Source organism: Catharus ustulatus, chromosome 2, assembly GCF_009819885.2.
Source record: "Catharus ustulatus isolate bCatUst1 chromosome 2, bCatUst1.pri.v2, whole genome shotgun sequence".
Classification (NCBI taxonomy): Eukaryota; Metazoa; Chordata; class Aves; order Passeriformes; family Turdidae; genus Catharus; species Catharus ustulatus.
Window position 1 is genome coordinate 29,502,667 of NC_046222.1, and position 20,637 is coordinate 29,523,303.

Below are 20,637 nucleotides of genomic sequence, written 5' to 3' on the forward strand. Positions count from 1 at the left end.
CCCATCTGGCACTCTGTTGTTTCGAGTCCTATTTCTGCTTTGCCAGTCTCAGCACACCTGGAAGAAGACACGAGTCATGGCGGCACTTCTAATCCCACTGTCTTCCTGCCCCAAGAACAGCTGCCCTGGGAAGTTGCTGTGGACTCCCTTTCTCTGCAGCCCTTGCCTGCTGGCGTTTGATTTTCTCATTCCATGCCTCCCTTGTTCTGCTGTTAGTGACTCCTCATTCAGGGAATGACACACCAAGAGATATATGTTCCTGCTGCTCATAAATTGTTGGTGGGCACAATAGCCCCCGAACAACTGAGCTCACTCTGCTTCTTTTCTGTGCCTCTCCTTTTTAACCAGATCCCTTTTCTCACTTGCTAGTTGCTGGGATCTTTGTTCTCAAGGCTTTTTGTGTCTCTTCAGTTCCCATCAAGGTGTTGCCGCTGATAAAAGCTTGCAGATATGCCACGGGGGGGTGTCCTTTGCCTAAGGAGTGTCTGACACATTCTGTGGGAACCTCCCCCACCCCTGCAGTCCTCACCCCTCACACACATGAGCACACATCTGGCTGAACCCAGCACTCCTGGCTTTTCCACGTGTGAGAAGACAAGGGACACAGTGGCACCCAGCCCAGTCCATGAGCCCCACAGCATCCTCACCCAGCCAAGTTCACTCACCTCCCTGGATCTCGGTGCATCAGCCTACAAACTCTGTGTTCCCTCACCCGGGTGGGCTCACACGTCTGCCCCTCGCTGTCTCTTGGAGGCTCAGCTCGTGGGGAAGAGCAGCTCAACCCCCGGGGTTTCCTCACCGCTGTCTGAGTGAGCAGCAGGTAAAACCAGATTACTGGGGTGTGTGTTGGAGACTACACCCTGATGCTGCAGATCCCAACATGCCTGCTACTCCAGAGTGTTGGCTCCAGAAAGCAGGAGCAAGGACCCAACAGCAGGAGGGATGCAGGGAGCTGGGAAGGTAAGGAGAGAAGTGAAATGCACGCTACAAAGGAGAGGTTGATCAGGTCTGAAAGGATGACTTACAAACCACAGCGCTCTTCAGATCTCTGTGCAGCAAAACGTGGGAGAGTAGAACAAAGGGGTGAATCCCTTTATGGAAGAAGCACAGCAGGGCCAGAATAGCCCTGCTTCACTTTCTTAATGATTCAGAGAGGAAAAGCAGAAACCTGTGACTGCCTTGCAAGGCAGTGGGAACAGCTGGCATTTCCCAGGTTGGCTCGGGGTACAGCAGTCTTTTGTCCCAGGACATTTTAGCTCCCTGGTCACACAGCTCACATTTTCCTGGGTTCCCAGAGTCTCTTAGGAAAGGTATACCCAATGAGAAGGGGGACAGCCACCCCATTGGGCCACCTAGGAGAAGGGCAAGGACTGATCTTGGGGAAGAATAGTCCATGGGGAAGAAAATGAGGGAGGTGAAGGGAGACCTGCCAGGCATGTGGGTAAGGGAGGCAGGTGGTCTTTCTGCTCCCATGAGCTGTAGCACTGGTGTGGATGACCTGGCAGGGCAAGCCCAGCAGGGTTCTCTGGGCTACAGGGTCTCTGATGCTGGCAGGCACACCTGGACAGCCCACAGTCACTGCCCAGGACTGGGGCTACCCCTGCTTTGCAGAGGAGTCTGCATCCTGCTGCCTTTCCTAGCCCAGTATGGTACTGATTACCCTGAGCTGGCTCCTGCCTGTGGGGAGGGGGGTCCCAGCCTCCCCTATTCAGCTCTGTGCAGTCTCCTTGTCTGCACAGATCCCAGATATGATTTAGGAAATAACTTACTCTGTTCTGTTCTGAAGGGCTTCCCTGTCCCTCCAGCCTCTCTTCAATAAAGACAGACAACTGCAGGGGCTGCAGTCAGATCTGGTCCCTTGAACATCCTCCACCTCTGGCCACATCTGTTTTCCTCCCCACAACCCTACAGGTCAGAACAGCTCCCCATCCCTCTCTCTACCTTCGGGATTTATCTTACAGACCCAAACTATCCTGTTTCCCACAGAGTGTTCTGTTCATATTGACCTGGCTTAAAAAGACACTTTTGCTCTTTGTTCTTTGCCTTGCCTTGCCTCTCCTGCCCCTAATCTCCAGCCCCATGGACAGAGTGTCGGGGCAGCAGCACATGGGAGGTGTTGGGAAGGTTGTCCCTGGTCAGGTTGGCAGCTGCCTGCTGCTCCACAGGCTCTCCTGGCCTGCGTGCAGGTGGAGTACCAGTTCTATGGCATGTCGGGCTCCTGCGAGGTGCACACCTGCTGGAAGATCATGCCTCCCTTCTGCCACATGGGCAATGTCCTCAAGGAAAAGTCTGACGGGGTAACATAGGTTTACCCGAAGCAGATCGGTATCCACAATATCCTGTTGCCTAAGAGCTGTCTCTTCAAGCCCTACAAGGCTCACGACCTAGTCTACCTGTGGGTCAGCCCGGACTTCTGCAGCTGGCACCCTGGACAAGGCATCTTGGGCACTGCGGGGGCCAGTGCAGCCGGAGCTTGCTGGCCATGGACGGCTCCGAGCTGCCGTGCTGCAGCAGGGCTGCCACATGGCCCAGGCGGAGAGGCACAGTGCTGCAGCTGCAAGTTCTGCCAGTGCTGCTCCGTCCATCTTGTGGAGCTGCACAGGTGCTGCTGAGGCACTGCAGAGTGCTGGGCAGGTGCCCAGGGGTGCCATCAACTCCTGTGTGCTCCCCATGCAGCACCCTCCCACCAGCCGTGCTGCACTGTTGTGCTTGGAGTTATTTTTCTGGATGGAGGGTTGGAGGACACAGGCTCAGCTGTTCCTTTGGCTGGAGAAATGTTTGCAAGAGGAGTTCCAGCAACTGCCACAGTGAGGCTCCCCTCATTCAGTCTGACCTCAGTGCCAGGGAATGTTATGGAACAAATTATCCTAAGTGCAATCACACAGGATAGCCAGTGAATCGGCCCTAGTCAGGATGGGTTCATAAAACCTGGTCTCCTTTTGTGACCAGGTGACCTGCCTAGGAATGAGGGAAAAGCTGTGCATGTTGTCTTCTACCTGGGCTTCAGTAAAGCCTTTGGCACCACTTCCCACAGCACTCTCCTGGAGAAGCTGGCAGTCCATGGCCTGACTCGGTGCATTCTTTGCTGGGTCAAAAACTGGCTGGATGACCAGGCCTAGAGAGTGGTGATGGATAGAGTTACATCCACCTGGTCATTAGTGGGGTTCCCCAGGGCTCAGTACTAGGGCCAGTCCTGTTTAAGAACTTTATCAATTATCTGGATGAAGGGATCAAGGGTAAGTTCCTGGATGACATCAGGTTGGGTGGAGTGTTGATCTGCTGGAGGCCAAGAGGGCTCTGCAGAGGGATATGGACAGGCTGGATCCATGGGTCAAGGACAACTGTATGAGGTTCAATAAGACCAAGTGCCAGGTCCTGCTTTTCAGTCAGAACAACCCCAGGCAACAGCTGGCGTGGGGGCAGAGTGTCTGGGAAGCTGCCCAGAGGAAAAGAACCTGGAGGTGCTGGGGACAGCAGCTGAGCATGAGCCAGCTGTGCTCAGGTGGCTGAGAAGGCCAAAGGCATCCTGGCCTGGATCAGTAATAGTGTGGCCAGCAGGACCAGGGCAGGGATTATCCTCTTGTATTCTACACTGGTGAGCCTTGAGTGATGTGTCCACTACACTACAAGTCATGGAGGGGCTGGAGCTCATCCAGATAAGGGCAACAAAGCCTATGGAGGGTCTGGAGTGTCTAAAGGAGCTGGGGCTGTTTAGCCTGGAGAAAAGGAAGCTCAGAGGAGCCCTGATTACCCTCTACAACTCCCTGAAAGGAGGCTGCAGCCAGGTGGAAATTGGTCTCTTCTCCCAGGCAACCAGCCACAGGACAAGAGAAAATGGCTCCAAGCTGTGCCAGGGGAGGTTCAAGCAGATATCACGAAAAAACTTTTACACTGAAAGGATGGTCAGGCATTGGAACAGGCTCCCCAGGGAAGTGATGGAATCACCACCCTTGGAAGTGTTCAAAAAACAAATAGACGTGGCACTTTGTGATATGGTTTAGACACCATGGTGGTATTTGGTCAAAGGCCTTGACTGTCTTAAAGGTCTTTATGAACTTTAATCATTTTTTGATTGCTGCCTAGAGAGGCTCTGGAACTTCTCTTGCCACAGCTGCACCTCCTTGTCTCCCTCCTTCGCACTCAGCACCCGGTAGGCCTTGTTAGGCTTGCATTGCACACGAGTCACCTGCAAGGAGAGCCTGGGTTCATAGGAGTGCTACCACTGCCCATCCTTCCCTAAGGAAAGAGACCTCCATGATGAATGGCATCTGGAGGCTGGGATGATGGGGGCACCAGGAGGAAGAGGGGAGGACCAGCTGAACTGTGTGTTTGCTAGGATACAGACTGGTTCTCTGTCCTGCTCAGGTGATTTGGGGTTTTGTTACTGCCTAGGAAGCTCCAGCAGATGGGAGAGATCCTGCCCTTCAGGGGTATCCAGGGATATCATCCCTCACATTGTCTGTGCAAGTCCTACCCACCAATGATACCCTAATTGTGCTGGGGCCACTATTTGTCTCCCCACCTCCCCCAAACACCCAATTCTGTCCTCCTAGAAGGAAAAGCAGTGGGCCGGTGAGTCCAGAAGGGATTTGGGGCAGGCTGTGGAAAAGGCCATGGAAGAGCAGGCTGTGCAAAAGGCAGCATAGCTGCTTCTCACCCTCTGGTTGTAGATGCTCTTCAGGAGGCACTGGTAGCTCTTGAACATGCAATAGGTGGGATGCTGAACACCACTCGAGTCACAGATCTGGTGACAAGGGAATGAATAAAGGTCAGAGAAGGGAGAGGAGAAGGAGGGATGGGAACATTCACTGATGGTCACCCACCTTTCCCGAGTCATCCTCATCTTGGAAGGCACCATACTCTGCCTTCAGCCAGAAGCTCACAGCAGGGTCCCTACAGCCATAGATGGCCATTCGGCTGCACCAGTACTCCATCCTCATCCCTCTCACAAAGTCCATGTTGTAGTGCTCCAGGGTCTGTGAGGACCTGGACTGCAAAGGGATGGGATAAAGTGAGCTATGCTTCTTCCTCCCCTTCCCCAGCTCCCAGTCCAGGCTCCTCCGGAGAGAGCAGCAGGACACACAGCTCATTCGGTACCTTGTCCTCTATTTTGCCATGCTGGGCTAAGATCTGAGGGTTCATGTAGGTGGAGAAGCTGCCCAAGTTGCAGTGAACACGGTTCAGGGTCTCAATGTTCTGGCACTGCTCCCTCTTCAGCGAGCAGAAAGCACAGTCGGGGCACAGGTCCACATGGTGCCGCCCAAGGTTGTCACACACCTGCAGTGGATCCGGCAGAGAGTCAGGGCGGAAAAGGAGACTGAGAACCTCCCAAAAGAGGAGGTTGAGGAGTTGTCATATTCCTGACTTGGCACCTGCCTCCCTGGTCACCCAGGTCAGCTTCTCTCAGGAGGTGGCCTGCATACAGTGGGGGCCAGAGGTAGACATTGGTGTCTTTACCGAGTCTCCGAACCCAAAGACTCTTTTTTCCATCTCCTTCCAGGCCATGGTGAGCATCGATGAGAGGCAATTTCCCTCCAGCACTGAGTAGCACAGGACCAGCACTGCCTCATCGTTCTGCAGGGCTAGAAGGCTGACAGGGAAAGGAAAGGAGGAAGTAATCTCATTCCTTGTCACAACAAACTGAAGAGATGCATCTTTAGTTAGAAACTGAAAACAACCCCAAAACAAAGCAAAAAATCCCTTCCCACAGAAACTTTGGACTCTTGGCTAAACTGCACAGAGGAATGGGGCTCCCTGCAGGGTCTGTACATGCCTGTGTGACAAAGAGGCTACAGGGGGTTTGCTGCTTTTGGGGGCATGTGAGAGGGACTGGATGAGGAGCACAGCTTGAAGAACTTCCTGGGGCCCCTGCAGCAGCTACTGCCTGATTTCATCCATCTGAATGCACAGTGAGGAGATGTTTGTTAGATGTTTGCTGAGTGTTGAACGTCAGGCAGCCCCATTTGTGTCTGGAGGATGTCACATATTAAGCCTTCTTCCCAAGTATTTCACAGAAACAGGGAAAAACTTGTTAACTGTGAATTTACTGTTCATCCAAACTGACATGGGTAGCTAAAAGTAGAAAATTTAAGGACAATGGGATGAGAGCAATAAGAATTATTTGGTATCTCTTATGAACAGTGGAATTTGTAAACATGGTATGGAACTGTTAGCAGACAGGGATGGTTGGTTTCAATCATCATCAATGATGCAGAAGAGGTAAACATGCTCATTATATATTTGCCTCTTGTGTCTGGAAACAAATCCAGTGATAAATAAACAAACTTTGATCTGACAGAGAGTAAAGAAGAGCAGCAACTGCTTATGTTAAAATGCTCTTAAAATCCATGCATGAGTTAACATGTATGGACAAGCTTTCCTGAGAATAGCTGAAACTTCTTGGAGACCTTCAGATTAGCACTAAAAATTAAAAATAAAAAAAAAAGAAGAGGTGGAAAACTTGAAGGAAGGTGATAAAGATGAGAATTCATAAGGCCTGGAAAACTTTCACCTAGAGGTAGAAGCTAAGAAAGCATCACTCAGCTGAGCAAAAATACCAGTGGGTACCCACTCAGTCAGTCAGCCCTTTTACCAAAGAGGGCTTCAGCTGGAAAGCACTCCTTGTCAGCAGGTGGATGAGTAATGACTTTTGGTGACTGGAATTTGGGGCAATTTCAATTAAAACCAGAAGCAAACTGCATCTTCCTGACGCTAAGGGTATTCAGCATGAAAACAGCTGATAGGTGCTTCCTCCACAGTTCGGAGACTTCAAAAAGATATTCCAAACTTCTGTTAGAGGAGGAGTCTGTGGCTCAACCACATAGCACAGTTGTTTTCTTCAAGGCTCACCAGACATGACTTCATGTCCTGTGCTGAATGGGAAGATCAGGGTGCAGGGTCAGGGCAATTCCTAGACCTGAATGTTAAAAGAGATGAGCCTCAGAGACCTGAGTTGTGCCACCTGCCTGAGTTTACCAAGAAATTCTGCTGTGCTCTCTCTCACATCCTTTTCCTCCTCTATCTCTGCTCTCCATCTCTGCTGTGAGGTTTTCTGGCCTCACAGTTGCAAATTTATGAGCTGATTTACTACCTCTGGGTGAGTATAACAGCACTGCTGCTGGTTCTCTCCACTCGTTGACATGCTGCTGAGCTGTTTGTGGATGCACAGAGCTTCACCACGCTTCAGGGAAAGGAATGGGTCTATCTAAAGTGATTTCCTAATGCAAATCCCTCCTCAGCTTAACACCTCTGCATGTTATTGTCCTAACCACTGCCCTGGAAAAAGCCTAACAGGTACTGTGAGGCAAAGATCCAAAGGGAATGTGAAAAAAACCCCCCAGGATTAAGAAGAATCTGTGGGCCAAGTTCAGTAATTGATCTAAGGCAAAAGAGAAAACTTCAGGTAACAGTTTATCATAGTTCAGCATCTCAGGATGTGGAAGGACACACAGAGCCTGCTTCAGCGCTATCTCTGAAGAGTGCTGGTGAGCAGCATCTGCCTCTCCTGCCATGTAATGACAAGGATTTGGGCCATTAGCTTTCAGCTGCTGAACCTTCCTGGTACTGGCTGGCTGAGGTGCAGTGAGCACCTGAGGCACGCAGAAAAGAAGATAAGGAGCAAACAGCAGCTTTCCAGCACTTGGAAACTTCTGATTTAGGGGAGTTGCTGCAGGAAGCTAAAACTAGTTATGAAAAAGCCACTCTTAACAGCTTCAGAAAGAGAAAAAACCATCATTGACTGCATGCCAGGGCTGGTTATGCACCAGACTCATTTCAGTGGTGCCTGGCCACAGGATGAGGAGCAGTGGGCATAAACTAAAACACAAAAAGTCCTACCTCAACATCAGGAAGAACTTATTTACATTGAGGATGGCAGAGCACTGGAACAGTCTGTCCAGGGAGGTCATGGAGTCTCCCTCTCAAGACAATCAAAACCCACCTGGACAGGTTCCTGTGTCACCTGCTCTTATGTGACCCTTCCTTGGCAGGGGATTGCACAGAATGACCCTAACAATTCTGGGATTCTGAGAGGGCTCAAAGAACCCTTGCTGGGGAAACTGGGCTCACATGAACCACAGGTGAGCATCCATGTGTGAATACCAACAGAATCAGATTTGTATCCGGGACAGCCGTGAGGCTGAAAGGGGTGTAGGGGTTGTAGCTGACAAATGACACAAGAGTGGCAAGCTCTGGGAAAAAGGGCAAATGCAATTCTTTGTGCAAACAGAAAAGCAGGGAAGGGAGGCTGATGTTCTTCCATGTACCCAAATGCTGAATCCCATCACTGGGTAGCGCGCACAGAGCTGGAACATGGAGCTGTTTTAAAGGGACACTGAAAGTTGCTGCAGAAAATGGAGAGTTGCATGAGCTTTGTAAGCTAAGAGCTACAGAGCTCTCTTTAGCTTATTGCAAGACTTTTTTTGCATGGTTTAGAGGTAACTCTGAGGAGCGGAAATACTGGGAAATAAGGCAGAAAGCACAATAAGGACTAAAAGCAGAAAATAGGTGCAGTAATTGTCGTTTCTTCCTCCCGCCCAATGATTCACTGCTACCAGAAAGACCACAGAAAAGTGCTGCAGATTCTTCTTGTAGTACTACCCTTGCCCTGTCTCCCTCTAAAGATCACAGCTGGCCTCATCAGACACTATGAAAGCTGGAATAGCTACCAGAGCAGCTGTCACAAGCCACAAGGGATGAATAAGAAGGATGGATGTCCTGCTGGACATAAGACCCTAGGGAGGACACACAGCTCTGGGATCTACACTCATCACAGCCCTGCCCACCTTGTGTTAAACTCTATGCTGAATGGCACTGGTGCACAACCACCAATCCCACCCAGCACTGCTCCTCATGCTGGAATGGAAATGCCAGGCATTTTGCCCCTTTTTTAGGTCATGCTTTGAAGTACCTCTGAGAGGAGGCGGGATGTGGCGAGCGGCAAAGCCGACAGGCGCGGTCTATCTTGTCTCTTTATATTCAGTGGGGTTTAAGATTTGCTTAGCATGATTGATGGAGCTCGGCTGCTGGTTACAGACACACAGTCAGTATTAGTGTCTTTGAGAAACTCTGCAGCAGAATAGCGAGTGTCATCTGCAATCACAGCAGTCCCCCAGTAATCCCAATACAACTCAATCACAGCAAGGCTCAGTTTCAGAGGCAGGGAGAACGAAATTCTCAATGAAACACAATTTTGCCGGAAAGCACATACACCAGAAAAACTTTTTCCAGGCAGTGAAAGCCTCCTACAATATTAGGAAAGAGGATGACATATGTTAGAGGCTTGCAAGAAGACAGTTATGGCTTTAACAACATGATGCAATTCATCTTTACATAAAGCAGAAGTGGAACCTCTGGCTGCACTGTGGCAGCGGTAGGCAGCGTGTTAAAGAGAAACCGCAGATGTGCTATCAGGCGCAAAATCTGTGCACTTACAGGAACATCACTGGCCAGCAAGAGAGCAAAACTAAAATGACTTCTCCATGAAAATGGCATCTAGACACCTTTTCTTTTTTTAACTTCTTGGTAAGCAAAATAATATTTGCATGTCAGTCAAAGCAAATGGTCCTCAGCCACAAGGTACTAGTGGACTGTGGATGATACAATTCCCCCAAAACCATCTGCCCCTGGAATTTACTATAATAGATAAGGTCTCCTAGATACCAAGGCTGAGCTGAATTCCTTAAGAATTTGGCCACACTTTGGAAGATAATTGGTTAGAAATTAGTTTGTGTAATTGGTCAGTTCACCTTTAGAACTTTTGACTTACATTGGATGCTGTCCTTTGTATAACTTTCTATTGGTTGTAGTTTGAATCCCCCTTGAACCTATAAATATGACTGTCTCCCCTTTGTCTCTGGGGATCCCTGCTCGACCACCCTTCGCATGAAATAAAAATTCTTGTGGAACGCATCAAGTAAGGCCTCCGGTCTTTCTCTGCTGGCTATGTGAACTGTTGAGAGGTCGCTGATTGATATCAGCACCCTCAAGTCCTGGTAAAAACAACTACCAGAGACAAGAAAACAGTTTACAGAGGTTCACAAAGTAAATTTGAGTGAAATCATAATATCCTTTTGCAGGTCTTTTCTCTGTTACTAGTCCCAGCTACCTGAGAACAGAGGCAAACAGATCCTGGCAGACCAGCTGAGAAGAGCTCAACATGCTCCGTAAGCTCCTAACGCATCCGTAGGCCAGAGGGACTGAGGAGGGTGTGTGAAAGGGTTGCAGCAAGCTGGCCTGGTGCAGGGCTTTGTGCTGAACTGCTGTGATGCTGCCTCCAAAACCAAAATGGGGAACCAGAAACACCCTAGGAAGAGCTGTGCACACATCCAGAGTGCAGAGAGGTGCACATGCTTGAGGAGAAGTAGCAGTCCTGCACAGCTTTGTGCTCCCAGCTTTCCTAGCCCAGAGCTGCTGTTGCTCCCCTCGGGTGAGGACCATGCATTCCCAGGAGTGTTCCTCAGGGCAGGCTTCTGTGAGAAACATCTGCCTTGCACATCAAGAGGCAAGGAGCACAGCGAGACACATCCCAAGGGCCTGTGTTTGCAAGGACACTATTTCTGGACATCACCCAGACTCCTGGGACATGTGTCTGGAGGAGGATGAGGGCAGAGGTGATTGCACAGTGCAGATGGTCACAGTGTGGGGAAACACAGGCATGGGACAAAGCCTTGCCTGCAGCTCAGGCCCAGACTAAACTCACTTTGCTCAGGATGCAAGGGCAGTGCCATTTTCAGGCACTAACAGTGCTGGATCACCTTCAGCCTGCTCTCTTTGTGCTGGAGCGAGGGGTTCCTGGGAGCTCCCTAGGTACATTCCTGCTCTGGACGGGACAGCTTGCTCCAGAACACTTGCCCACACTCACCACCTGCTCTGAGCAGGGACATGGATACCCTGGGGCTGCTGTCTGGTGTGCATGAGGACACAGGTGGTGTGTGGTACCCAAAAAGAGCAGACTTCCCCTCACCTGCCTCGAGGGGGACTTTCCTGCTCTGATATGCGTCCTGGGCCCGAGCTGGTGAAGTTCCAAGAGGAGTCCTTGGTGTCCAAGGAGGCATCCAAGGAAAGGGCCGAATGGATCAGGTGCCAGATGCTGTTCCTCAGGCTTTGTTCATCAGGGGATTCCACGCTGGAAGGTGAGGTGGAAGTCCAGGGAGTTGGTGGGTGCATAGTCCTGCTCTTCTGCCAGGGTGTGGGCACCTTTGGCGTGGCTGTGGGCTGCTTCGTGGGTGATGGTTTCTGACCTAACAGTGCACGAGAGAACTTGAGAAGGTCTTCTGCATTGTCCTGCGGCAGGACATCAGCAGGTGACAGAAAAGCCTGCTTCTGAGTGGTGAGACAGAGGGATGGAGAGCCCAAGGGTGGCTTTTGGAGGCCAGACAGAAAGCTGCAGGGGTGGAGAGCAGCTACAGGAGACCAGCAGATGAGCAGGGGTGCCTAGCACAGCTTGGTGCAGCCGTACCTTGTGTGACAGGGGAGCCTCTGCCCTCGGCTGAGGAGTTGACAGTACTGGATGGCTCCATCGGGAAAGGGCTTGTTAGAGACCAACCAAAACATGGGACTCGCTGCATGCAGGAGAGAGGGAGAAATGTGACTCTCACTCTGTTATCTTCCCTCCCTCCTCACCCTTCCATTTCCCAAGAGATACTCCCCCCACCCATGCCACATCCCACTCCTTACCTTGATGAAGAACTGCTGTTTGAGGCAGCGATACTGGGCGAACTGGCAGAAGGTCTGGAACTGCACCACCTCTGGAAATTCACTGCAGACTGGCCCTAGAGACAGAGATGTGGGATGGTGGCAGGCCTGGGTGCACCAAGAGGTGGGGACCCTCTCAGGGGGAAGCTCATGGATGCAAGGAAAGTCCAAGCCCTCAGGTGATGATCACAACCTTGGGCTGTTAGAACTCCTGATTCCAGGCACCACATCCCTTTTCCCTCCAGCCCCCTGAGTATTTCACTTTGTCCTTCTGCTCTTTTTCACACAGTTATCTTCCCTGTGACAGAGACACAAACGTCCTGTTTCCAGGATCTGATACTTCTGTTATTAGTTGTTGCTACATTAAGAAAGAGAAAAAAGGCAAGTATTGATATAATAAGTCAAAACAATGACCATACTCAGCCTGGGAGCACCAGAGAATGGTTTGATTTGGAAGGGGTCTTATAGATCATCAAGTTGCAAGTCCCCTGCCATGGGCAGGCACTCCTCCCACTTGACCAGGTTGTTCAAAGACCCATCCAGCCTGGTCTTCTAGGGATGGGGTTGCCACAACTTCTCTAGGCAGATGGCTCTAGAGGAGACAAATTCTTCAGGGCAATGTAATTTGACATTGATTCCAGCCTTGCAATGGATGGAGGAAGACCCTTAGGGCCAGGATGCTGCTGGCAAAGCCTGTGCCTGTACACAGACACACTGCAGTCTTGACCAGCACTGCCAACACACTGACTCCAGAGCTGCAGCTCTTGCAGCAATTGCAGGAAATCTAAGGGCATGCAGGAGAGCAGAAAACCCTGAGGAACTAGGTGATCTTGTGCTCCCTCTGCTCTAGGAGTGCATGGTCTGGCTGGCACATAGCCAGCCCTGTGAGGGCAGGGGAAGTGCTGCCTGAGAGGGAGGCCATTAGCAGTGAAATTGCACTGCTATCCTGATATTGTTCAGGCACCATCCTTTACCCTGTATTCACTTCTTGTGCTGAGCAAACAGCTGCACCATCAAAAGTAGAATTTCAGATATACGCCAGGATCTCAGCCCAGAAAAACGCTCAATTTGTAGGGAAAACTCCTGAACCCCTCCCCATTCCTTGTTTAAATCACATGGTATTGCAGGAAACACTCCAGATCCTCACACTGTCCTTTGTTTGAAGCACAAGGTGACTGCCTTCCTCAGCACTGCACCTGAATGGACACAATTAATGCTCATGGGTATCTGGGTGGAGACAGCACTGTCATAGCTCTGTGAGGACAGCAGAGGCTAAACATGAGAGGGCACACACTCCGACACATCTGTTCCACCTCTCAGCCTGGCTGAAATGTGCCAAAATAGCCCCCAAACTGGGAAAAAAGGTAACACAAAGGGGAATAAATTCTGCTGGGTAGCTGTGTTAGGCTGAGGGATGGGAGAAAAGGTAAAGAGAGCAGCCTGCAAAACAGTCCCATCTCCTGGCATTTCCAGCTGCTTCTGTTCTTGACAGCTGAGTCTCTGAAGGCAGCAGCAGTGGGAGCGTGGCTGGACATGACAAAGAGCAGTCCTGGGGAATTGGACACCAAGAGGACAGGAACTAGGGACAGTCCCTGGGTGCGCAAAGTCCCATGACATAGTGGATTGCAGGTGCCCAAAAGTGAGTGAGGAGCACAGGATCCGTCCCTGGGTCTGCTGATGTGGGGTGGGACTCGTTCCTCCAACACAGCTGCAGAAACTAGCAAGAAATAGTTGCCCTCAAGCAGCAGTCCAAATAAGCACAGTTGGCTGATCATTCAGCTCATTGACGTTCATATCTAAATATAAAGACATATTTTTTATGAGAAAATTGCTCCTATTTTTTTTCCTCTGAAGGAAAATACAACAAAAGTAGTCTCAAGTTTTTCAGCTGCACAGATATAATTATACCACTTAAATTCTCTGATGCAGGGGTGCAGGGAAAATATGACTGCAGAGATCTGAAGGGTGCTGTTGCTATGGTGCTTTCTGAACTGGGATGTTTCTTGGCTCCTGAAATGTTAAACACTTAAAAAGGCAGCTTATCATCTCAAGTTTTCTTAAAGACCTACGAGAGCCCATGAGCCAAGATTCTGCATTAACCCTCAAATGAAGTTGGAAGGAGCTGGTAAGAGACAAGGAGCTACACTGAGATTGAGAAAACTGTGGCCAGTTTTTCCTCCTGCCACCCCACCAATAGACACGTGGAGAAAGGAAGGGCCACTGAAGTGGCTGTGGCTTTCAGCCCCATGACCTGTAAAGAGAGGCTGGGACAGCTGTGCTTGCTCAGCTGGGTGAAGAGGAGGATTAGCAGCCCATAAGGGCTTGAAGGAAACCTGCAAGAGGACAAACCCTTTTTGGTGGTGCCAGACAACATATGGAGGGGAGAAAAACCATGCCAATTCCTGCTTAAGAGGTTAGGGCTGGTCTTTGGGAAAAGGTTTCTTTTCTCATGGGAGTGGTGCAGCACTGAAAGGGATGCTCAGAGGCCATAAAAGCCGGTGTGCTCTAGCTCTGCCAGTGTCTGCTCCAAGCTGCTCTTTGGGCTGTGGAGCCCAAACCAACCCTTCCTATTCCCACAGTGTTGTGGCATTTTGGGGCAGAGAAACAGCCACACTGCTCCAGCTGGCTCCACATGCTCTTCTGAGCCTGGGGATGGGTGACGCCCTTACCTTCGGGGATTTCTCCGTGGTTCTCCTCCTGGTCCAGGTGCAGGATGGTGGGGCTGAGGCAGCCATATGCCTGGCGCAGTAGGCAGAACATGTTCGCCTGCCAGGGCGGGTGAAGCTTCGCAAAGAACTCCTGGTACTCCCAGTCCGACAGCGGGCTGCCCGGGATGGGGGGCACCGGCGGAGCGACAGCGGCCGTCGGCAAGGTCAGCACACCTAGGGACAAACACGTGGGATGGGATGGGCTGGGCTGGGCTGCGCTCGACAGGGACAAACGGCTGGAAATGGTGGAGCAGCTGGCAGGTTGGCCTGCTCCAGTCTGCTGGCACAGAGCAGAGTGCTGGGACAAACACTTCAGATGCTGACCTGAAGTCTCCCTCCATCACCCTTTCCTACAGGGTGCTGGGGTAACCAGGACCTCTGGGGAAAAGGGGGAAAGGAATATGAAGGAAGGATAAAACCAAACTTTTAAAGTCAGATTTTATTGTGAGCTTGGTTTGGATTGGGGGGGAAGTGTTTTAATTTTGGTTTTGTTGTTTACTTTTTAGGCGTGTATGTGTGTTTTTGTGGGGGGAGGTTTTTTGGTGGGGTGTTTTTGTGTTCAGATTTTTTTTTGGGAGGATGTATTGATGTGCTTTTTAAATTTTTCCCCCCAGCCTCCAGAGGAACCCACTATGGTCGTGGCTCCCTTGCCCCCTGCACCATGCTATGGGCACATCCCTGTCCATGGGGAGATCCCTCCATCTCCTCCCTCTCCTCTTTGCCTCCAGCTGGGCCCCCTCTCCTGCCGCCTCCACACCTTCTTCTGTCTCCCGCCCTAAGTCCCCTGCAAGAGCCTCCAGCGGCCCCAGGGGCGAACAGAGCTGATGGCCTGTGGCCAGGTGGGGTGGTCCTGTGAGAGACAGGGGTGTGGCAGCAGCAGAACAGGGGCTCCAGCCTCAGGCTCTGAGGTGGCCCTGCAAGAGCAGGCACTTACTCAGTAGCCAGAGGAGCCACGATGTGTCCGCCACACGCTTCAGCATCATGGAGCTGCTCGGTGGCCAGGTGGGAGTCACTCACACACGGAGCAGGGCAGATGCAGGAAGTCTGAGCGCTCGGGTTCTGCCCTTGGCAACGGTGGAACCATTCCCTGGCCGCGGCACCGCGATCGGTGCAGTGGTGTCACGGTGCAGCTGGGAGGGGCCGGAGCGCTCACAGGGAGGGGACACGCCAGGCTCATGGGGACGAGGAGGAGCGGGAGCCGAGCTGGGAGCTTCTCCCTCTGTTTGGGGACACGGTGGTGGCTGGGAACGACCCACAACAGCATTTGAGGCCTGGCCAGGCTAACCTGAGGCTGAGTGTACCCCAAAAGTGGTACCTGTGGGGCACCTTAAACCCCAAATTATTTTATGCGGGGAAAGGAGGCAACGTTTGTTCCATCTGCAGGGGTTTGAGAAGCACTCCATGCCTTCCCAGGAGTGTCCCAGCGCCAGCTTCCTTCAGGATGTGGTTGGGAAGCTGGCTTGATCTCTCCCAGGCAGGCACATAACTTTCTGAACTCCTGGGGAGTGAAGGGAGAACCAGCTGCTGTTCCTCTGCTTCTGGCACAGGCGCCCTGAGCACCTCTCTCTGCACAGTAAAGCCTTCCCAGGAAAAAGGAGGAAGACTCCTGCCGGCAAAAGGGTTTTAGGGACCGCCGGCGCAGAAGTACCCGAGCCCAAGGGCTGGCTTTGAGGGAGCCCCGCAGCCACGCCCGTTTCTCAGTGCTGCGGCCCGCACGGAGCCTCCCGCAGCTGGGCACCTTCTGGTGCGAGAGGGAAGGGGAGACACGGCCGCAGCCAGCACGGGTGAGCAGCTGGCAGGAAAACACTTGGCACAGCAGCCCCCGGCAAGTGCAGGCGTCAGCAGAAGTCCGGCTGGCACAGCAGCCCCCGCCTGGCACTCCTGGCCCTGCGGAGCGACAAAGGAGGAGCTGCGGGCAAAGTGGGCAAAGTTTTCGACTGCGCAGCAGGATTGTGCTGCAGGAGCCGCGTCTGCCGCAAATCCTGGGAGATCCCAGTGGCTCTGCCGTCTGGAACAGCCGCAGAGCGCACTGCGGATGCGAGGCTCACACATCGCCTGCCAGTGCCCTGTGGCCATTAGCGCTATCAAGGCGAAAAGCTCAAATCGCTCCAGCCACTCAGCCTGTTAAAAAGGGGTCTGGAAACAGCACGTAGTTCTGCGGGGCCTGGCAGGAGACGAGCTGAAGTTTGCTCTGTCTTGTTGGAAAATAGCATTTTTGAGAAGCTTGAAGCCTGACCGCTTAAAAACAGCACTGAACTTTGAATGTTTTTGCAGCTCTTTAGAAGAACAATGATCAGGAGAATTTTTCCAGCTAGTTCTTGCTACTGTATTAAAACAGGCAAACACTGCTGGAGCTTGCATATTTTTGGCAGTTCCTAGTCTACCGTTACTTATCTTGAGACATATTGCTTATTAGCTGATTTGAGTCAATTGCAGGGCCTTCAGCTCCCTTGTTCTGTTAATCACCTCCACTTCTCTGCAACACAAGAGCGTAGGCTGAACTCTGTCACCCTGATTGAGCAGCTTCTCAGAGAAGTTCAGTGCCGACCTCCCTGGCTGGTGGAAATGTGAGACTAAGGAAAGCACACTGATGTGGCATGTCACAGAATCATAGAATAGTTGGGGTTGGAAGGGACCTTAAAGATCATCCAGTTCCAACCCCTGTGCCATGGACAGGGACACCTCCCACTGGACCAGGTTGCTCAGGCCCCCATCCAAGCTGGCCTGGCACACTGCCAGGGGTGGGGCACCCACAGCCTCCCAGGGCAATGCCACATAGTGTTACTGATACCTGGCAGGTGCTGGCTATGCTGCCTGTGTCTTCCTGTGCCAGCAAGAGATTTATGGCAAATGAGAACAGGAAACAAGAACTAATGCAAAAGAAGGGGGGTCTGTCAAAGGAGTCCCCCGTGGCTGGTGCTCTGGTGGCAGTGCCTGTGGCAGCTACTGTTTATTTGGAAAGGTAGTTACGGATGTGGGGACATGTTGGCTACTCAGCACTTCTCATGCCCTGTGGCACATCCTGGACTTGGTCCACGTTGTCAGAATCCTTCAGAAAGCTCATGGTCCACAAGTGAACTCTTTGGAAGCCAGTGGGTCTCTGGCATGCACCCAGCAGGGTTGGGAGGCTGAGAGCAGGAGGCACTGCTGTGCTATTTGTTGAGGTGTGTGCCAGGTGGCTGCAAGGCCCCTGCATTTCAAGTCTCTGCAAAACAAAAGTCATCTCTGGGGGAGGGAAGAGGAGGGGAGGAACAGTAACTTGTATACGATGCATCAATGCTGAAGGCTGGGGGACGTCTACTCCCTACTGCTGCATCAATTACAGCTTCAGCAATGCAGAGCACAGGGGTGATGTTAATTCCGGTATTTTCTGATTTCTGAGGCTTCACTTGGCACCTTTAAGGCTGTACCTCTAGTGATGCATTACAAGCCGTGTAATTTTTGCAGTGATGCAGATTTGCACCCTTGTTCTCAGGGCTGCCACACAACAGAGTTTCCTGCAGCCAGAGTTGCTGTGCCAGCTGAGACCCAGCAGGCTGAGGGACACAGATGTAGCCCCCAGACCTACAGAGTGCCTGAACCAGCAGCAGAGAGGTGTAACAGCAGGACAAGAACTTGCTGGAGTGATGTTTTCCAAGTTACTATCCAATTGCATGTCAACCCTGAGCTTTGTAAGAGCCTGTCTGGTTTGTGAGGGACTACCGTCCAGCCAATAAGCTCCTCTTCCTTCTTGTTGTCTCGAATACTTCAGCTTTTTCTCAGCAGTGTCTGTGCTGCATGTTCCACCACAAACACTACCAGTAGCAGCAATCACTGAAAACCTCTTGGAAACTCCAGGAAACTGTGGCTCACAGACCCTGTGTCAGCACAGTGAACTAAACTGGGGGTTTTGGGGCAGGGAGAAGATGTCTGGTCAGCTCAAAGCCCCATTAAGATGGAGTCCACAAAGATTAGGTGTGAATTGCAGACTCTGTGGCTTGTCAAACAGCATCCCCAGAAGACAAGTATCTTAAATAATTTGCAATGTAAGCAGAGATGATAGAAAAATGTTTCCAAACCCACCTGTATGTGTGTTACTAGAAAACAAACAGCAGACTGCTTAGGGAGGAGGCCATGAGCAGTTCTGCTTGTGTAGGTGGTGGGGTGGTCTCAGGAAGGGGTCAATAGAGCCCCTGAGTCATGCCAGGTTGTGCCTTCCTTCCAGTGCAAAGGAAGGTGTGATACCTATATTTATTAAAACTCACAATTGAAGGAGAGGGTAGAGAAGGGAGACACTCTGTTCACACGAGGAGTTCAACAGTCCAGAGGAGCCTCTCAGCAGAGGGGACAGCCCTGCCAAGAAGCCTCAGAGCCATCACACAGCAGACAAGCAAAGATCCCCTTCCAGTTCAGCACTAACTCTTCCAAACACTGCTCCAAGAGCCCAGTGCTTCACCCCATGGGAAGGGCTGTAGGTGCCAGAGCAGGGTATCCACAGAAAAAAGCACCTGTGAGTGTTCCGATTTGAACCAAAATTCTCTGAATCGCTGGCTTTATTCACAGGTTAAATCCTCTTCATTATGCATTTGTACTTTATTTCAGTGGGTTTACTGTCATTGGCTGAGAGCTGTGCAAATATGCTGATAAATATAGACTTCACGTTAAAATTGGCACTCTTTTTAACCTGGTAGATATGTTAATCTATTCACATTTGTATAAGCACTGCACAGTTGTAATGTGCATTAATTCAAATACTTAATTTACATTTTATTTTGTTAGGAAATAGTGAATGAAGCATTTTTTACTTGACATTTAGAAAATGGAATATTTAATTGATTGCAAAAACAGCATTTAAAAATGGTTTCTTGAATTATTAATACTAACTAAAATGGAGTGGCTACATAAAAGCCTGCTTGAACAAACTGCTGTAGTCTTTTTAGGCAGGTTTGTTTCACGCAAGAACAACCTGATCCAACCACGATTTTATCCCTAATGTGAGCAGAGGTTTGGACTACAAAGCTGCAGAGAGGCTTACTCCTGCTTCAGTCTTTCTGTGGTGAGTAATTGGGTTCTTCCAATGACTGCATCATTCAGGCTTTTGGAATGAGGAAATCTCAGGGTCTCACACTTCTTTTTCTTGCTTGTTGTCAATGTGTAAAAAATAATTCCTTTCCTACTCCCAGATGGGGTTTCAGTTTTGAATGAGTTGTTTTTTCAATGACAGCAGCCCAGCACACTGAAATTAAATTGCACACCTGCAAAAAGAGACCAAAGTGGGCATTTTGCTGAACATTTCTTTCACACCAAGATGTAGAAGATTAGTGTTTGTCACAGCTTTGCCTGTCCTTAAGCCTTGGGCACAAATGTGATTTTTTAAAACTAACACTCTTAGTTTATTTTATTCAGAAAAATAAACATAAATTAGCATAAATTAATCAAGATGTTTGACTATTTTTATAAATGAAATTCATTTTATTGGATAAAAACAACTGTATTTCTTCTGATACTGTAACTGATAGGAAGGAGAGTTGAAGAAACTTCCTTCAGTTGTCTTTGGAAAGAAAGGTAGGACATTTCATTTCCTTCTATTAGTCTTTAAGTCTTTCAGTGCTGCACTCTCCCTTGCCTACTGCCAGATCTTTAGAGCAGATGTTGCCACTCAAGCTCTCAATGTCTTCCCACTGGCAGGGAGAAAACAGAGCTGTGGTTGATTATAAAAAGCAGAACATCTCAGAAAGTTATCAAACCAGCCAGGTCTGAGAGGAGATGGGCTTATTTTCAGTCTGTGTGAGCAAGCTGTCTCTTGGGAATGTCTTCCACTGGCAACGTGAGACCTCTGGGCTGATTTAGGCAACATTTGAATTGAATATATATGACAGTGAGAGAATGTCCACCACTCAGCTCTTAAGAGTGCTTAAATAAAGGCTGCGTGTTGCTGAGCTGTGGGATGAGTTTATTCAAAATCAGGAGAGGAAGGTGGTTCCACTGGTGGAAGGTGACAGTCATGGCTGGGATGGTGTCCATGCACATCATGCACTGGGCATGGTGGTGGCAGAGCCTGAGGGATGGGAGCCCGGGGAGTATGTCTGTTCATTGGAAAGGGGAATACTTTGCTGAACATCCTCGTCAGCACATTTGCCCAAATACCAGGAATGATGCAATCAAACTGGGCAAGATAAACTGGTCCTTTGTGTGCATGACCAATTATTATTAATAAATGGGCTTAACAAGGCTGCAAAATTGTTCCCTCTTGTCA

General features: G+C 50.4%; 1 protein-coding gene across 1 annotated transcript; it reads right to left on the reverse strand.

The window, feature by feature from the left end:
* Positions 1-4,057: 4,057 nt before the first annotated feature.
* On the reverse strand, positions 4,058-15,403 carry LOC117011602 (acrosin binding protein). Its single transcript, XM_033087020.1, has 9 exons — positions 15,337-15,403; positions 14,364-14,576; positions 11,677-11,771; positions 10,964-11,283; positions 5,458-5,590; positions 5,098-5,277; positions 4,824-4,991; positions 4,658-4,744; positions 4,058-4,186 (listed from the first exon to the last, which is right to left on the reverse strand). Exons 1-9 carry the CDS (start codon positions 15,383-15,385, stop codon positions 4,058-4,060), a joined length of 1,374 nt encoding a protein of 457 aa, XP_032942911.1. The 5' UTR covers positions 15,386-15,403.
* Positions 15,404-20,637: the final 5,234 nt, after the last annotated feature.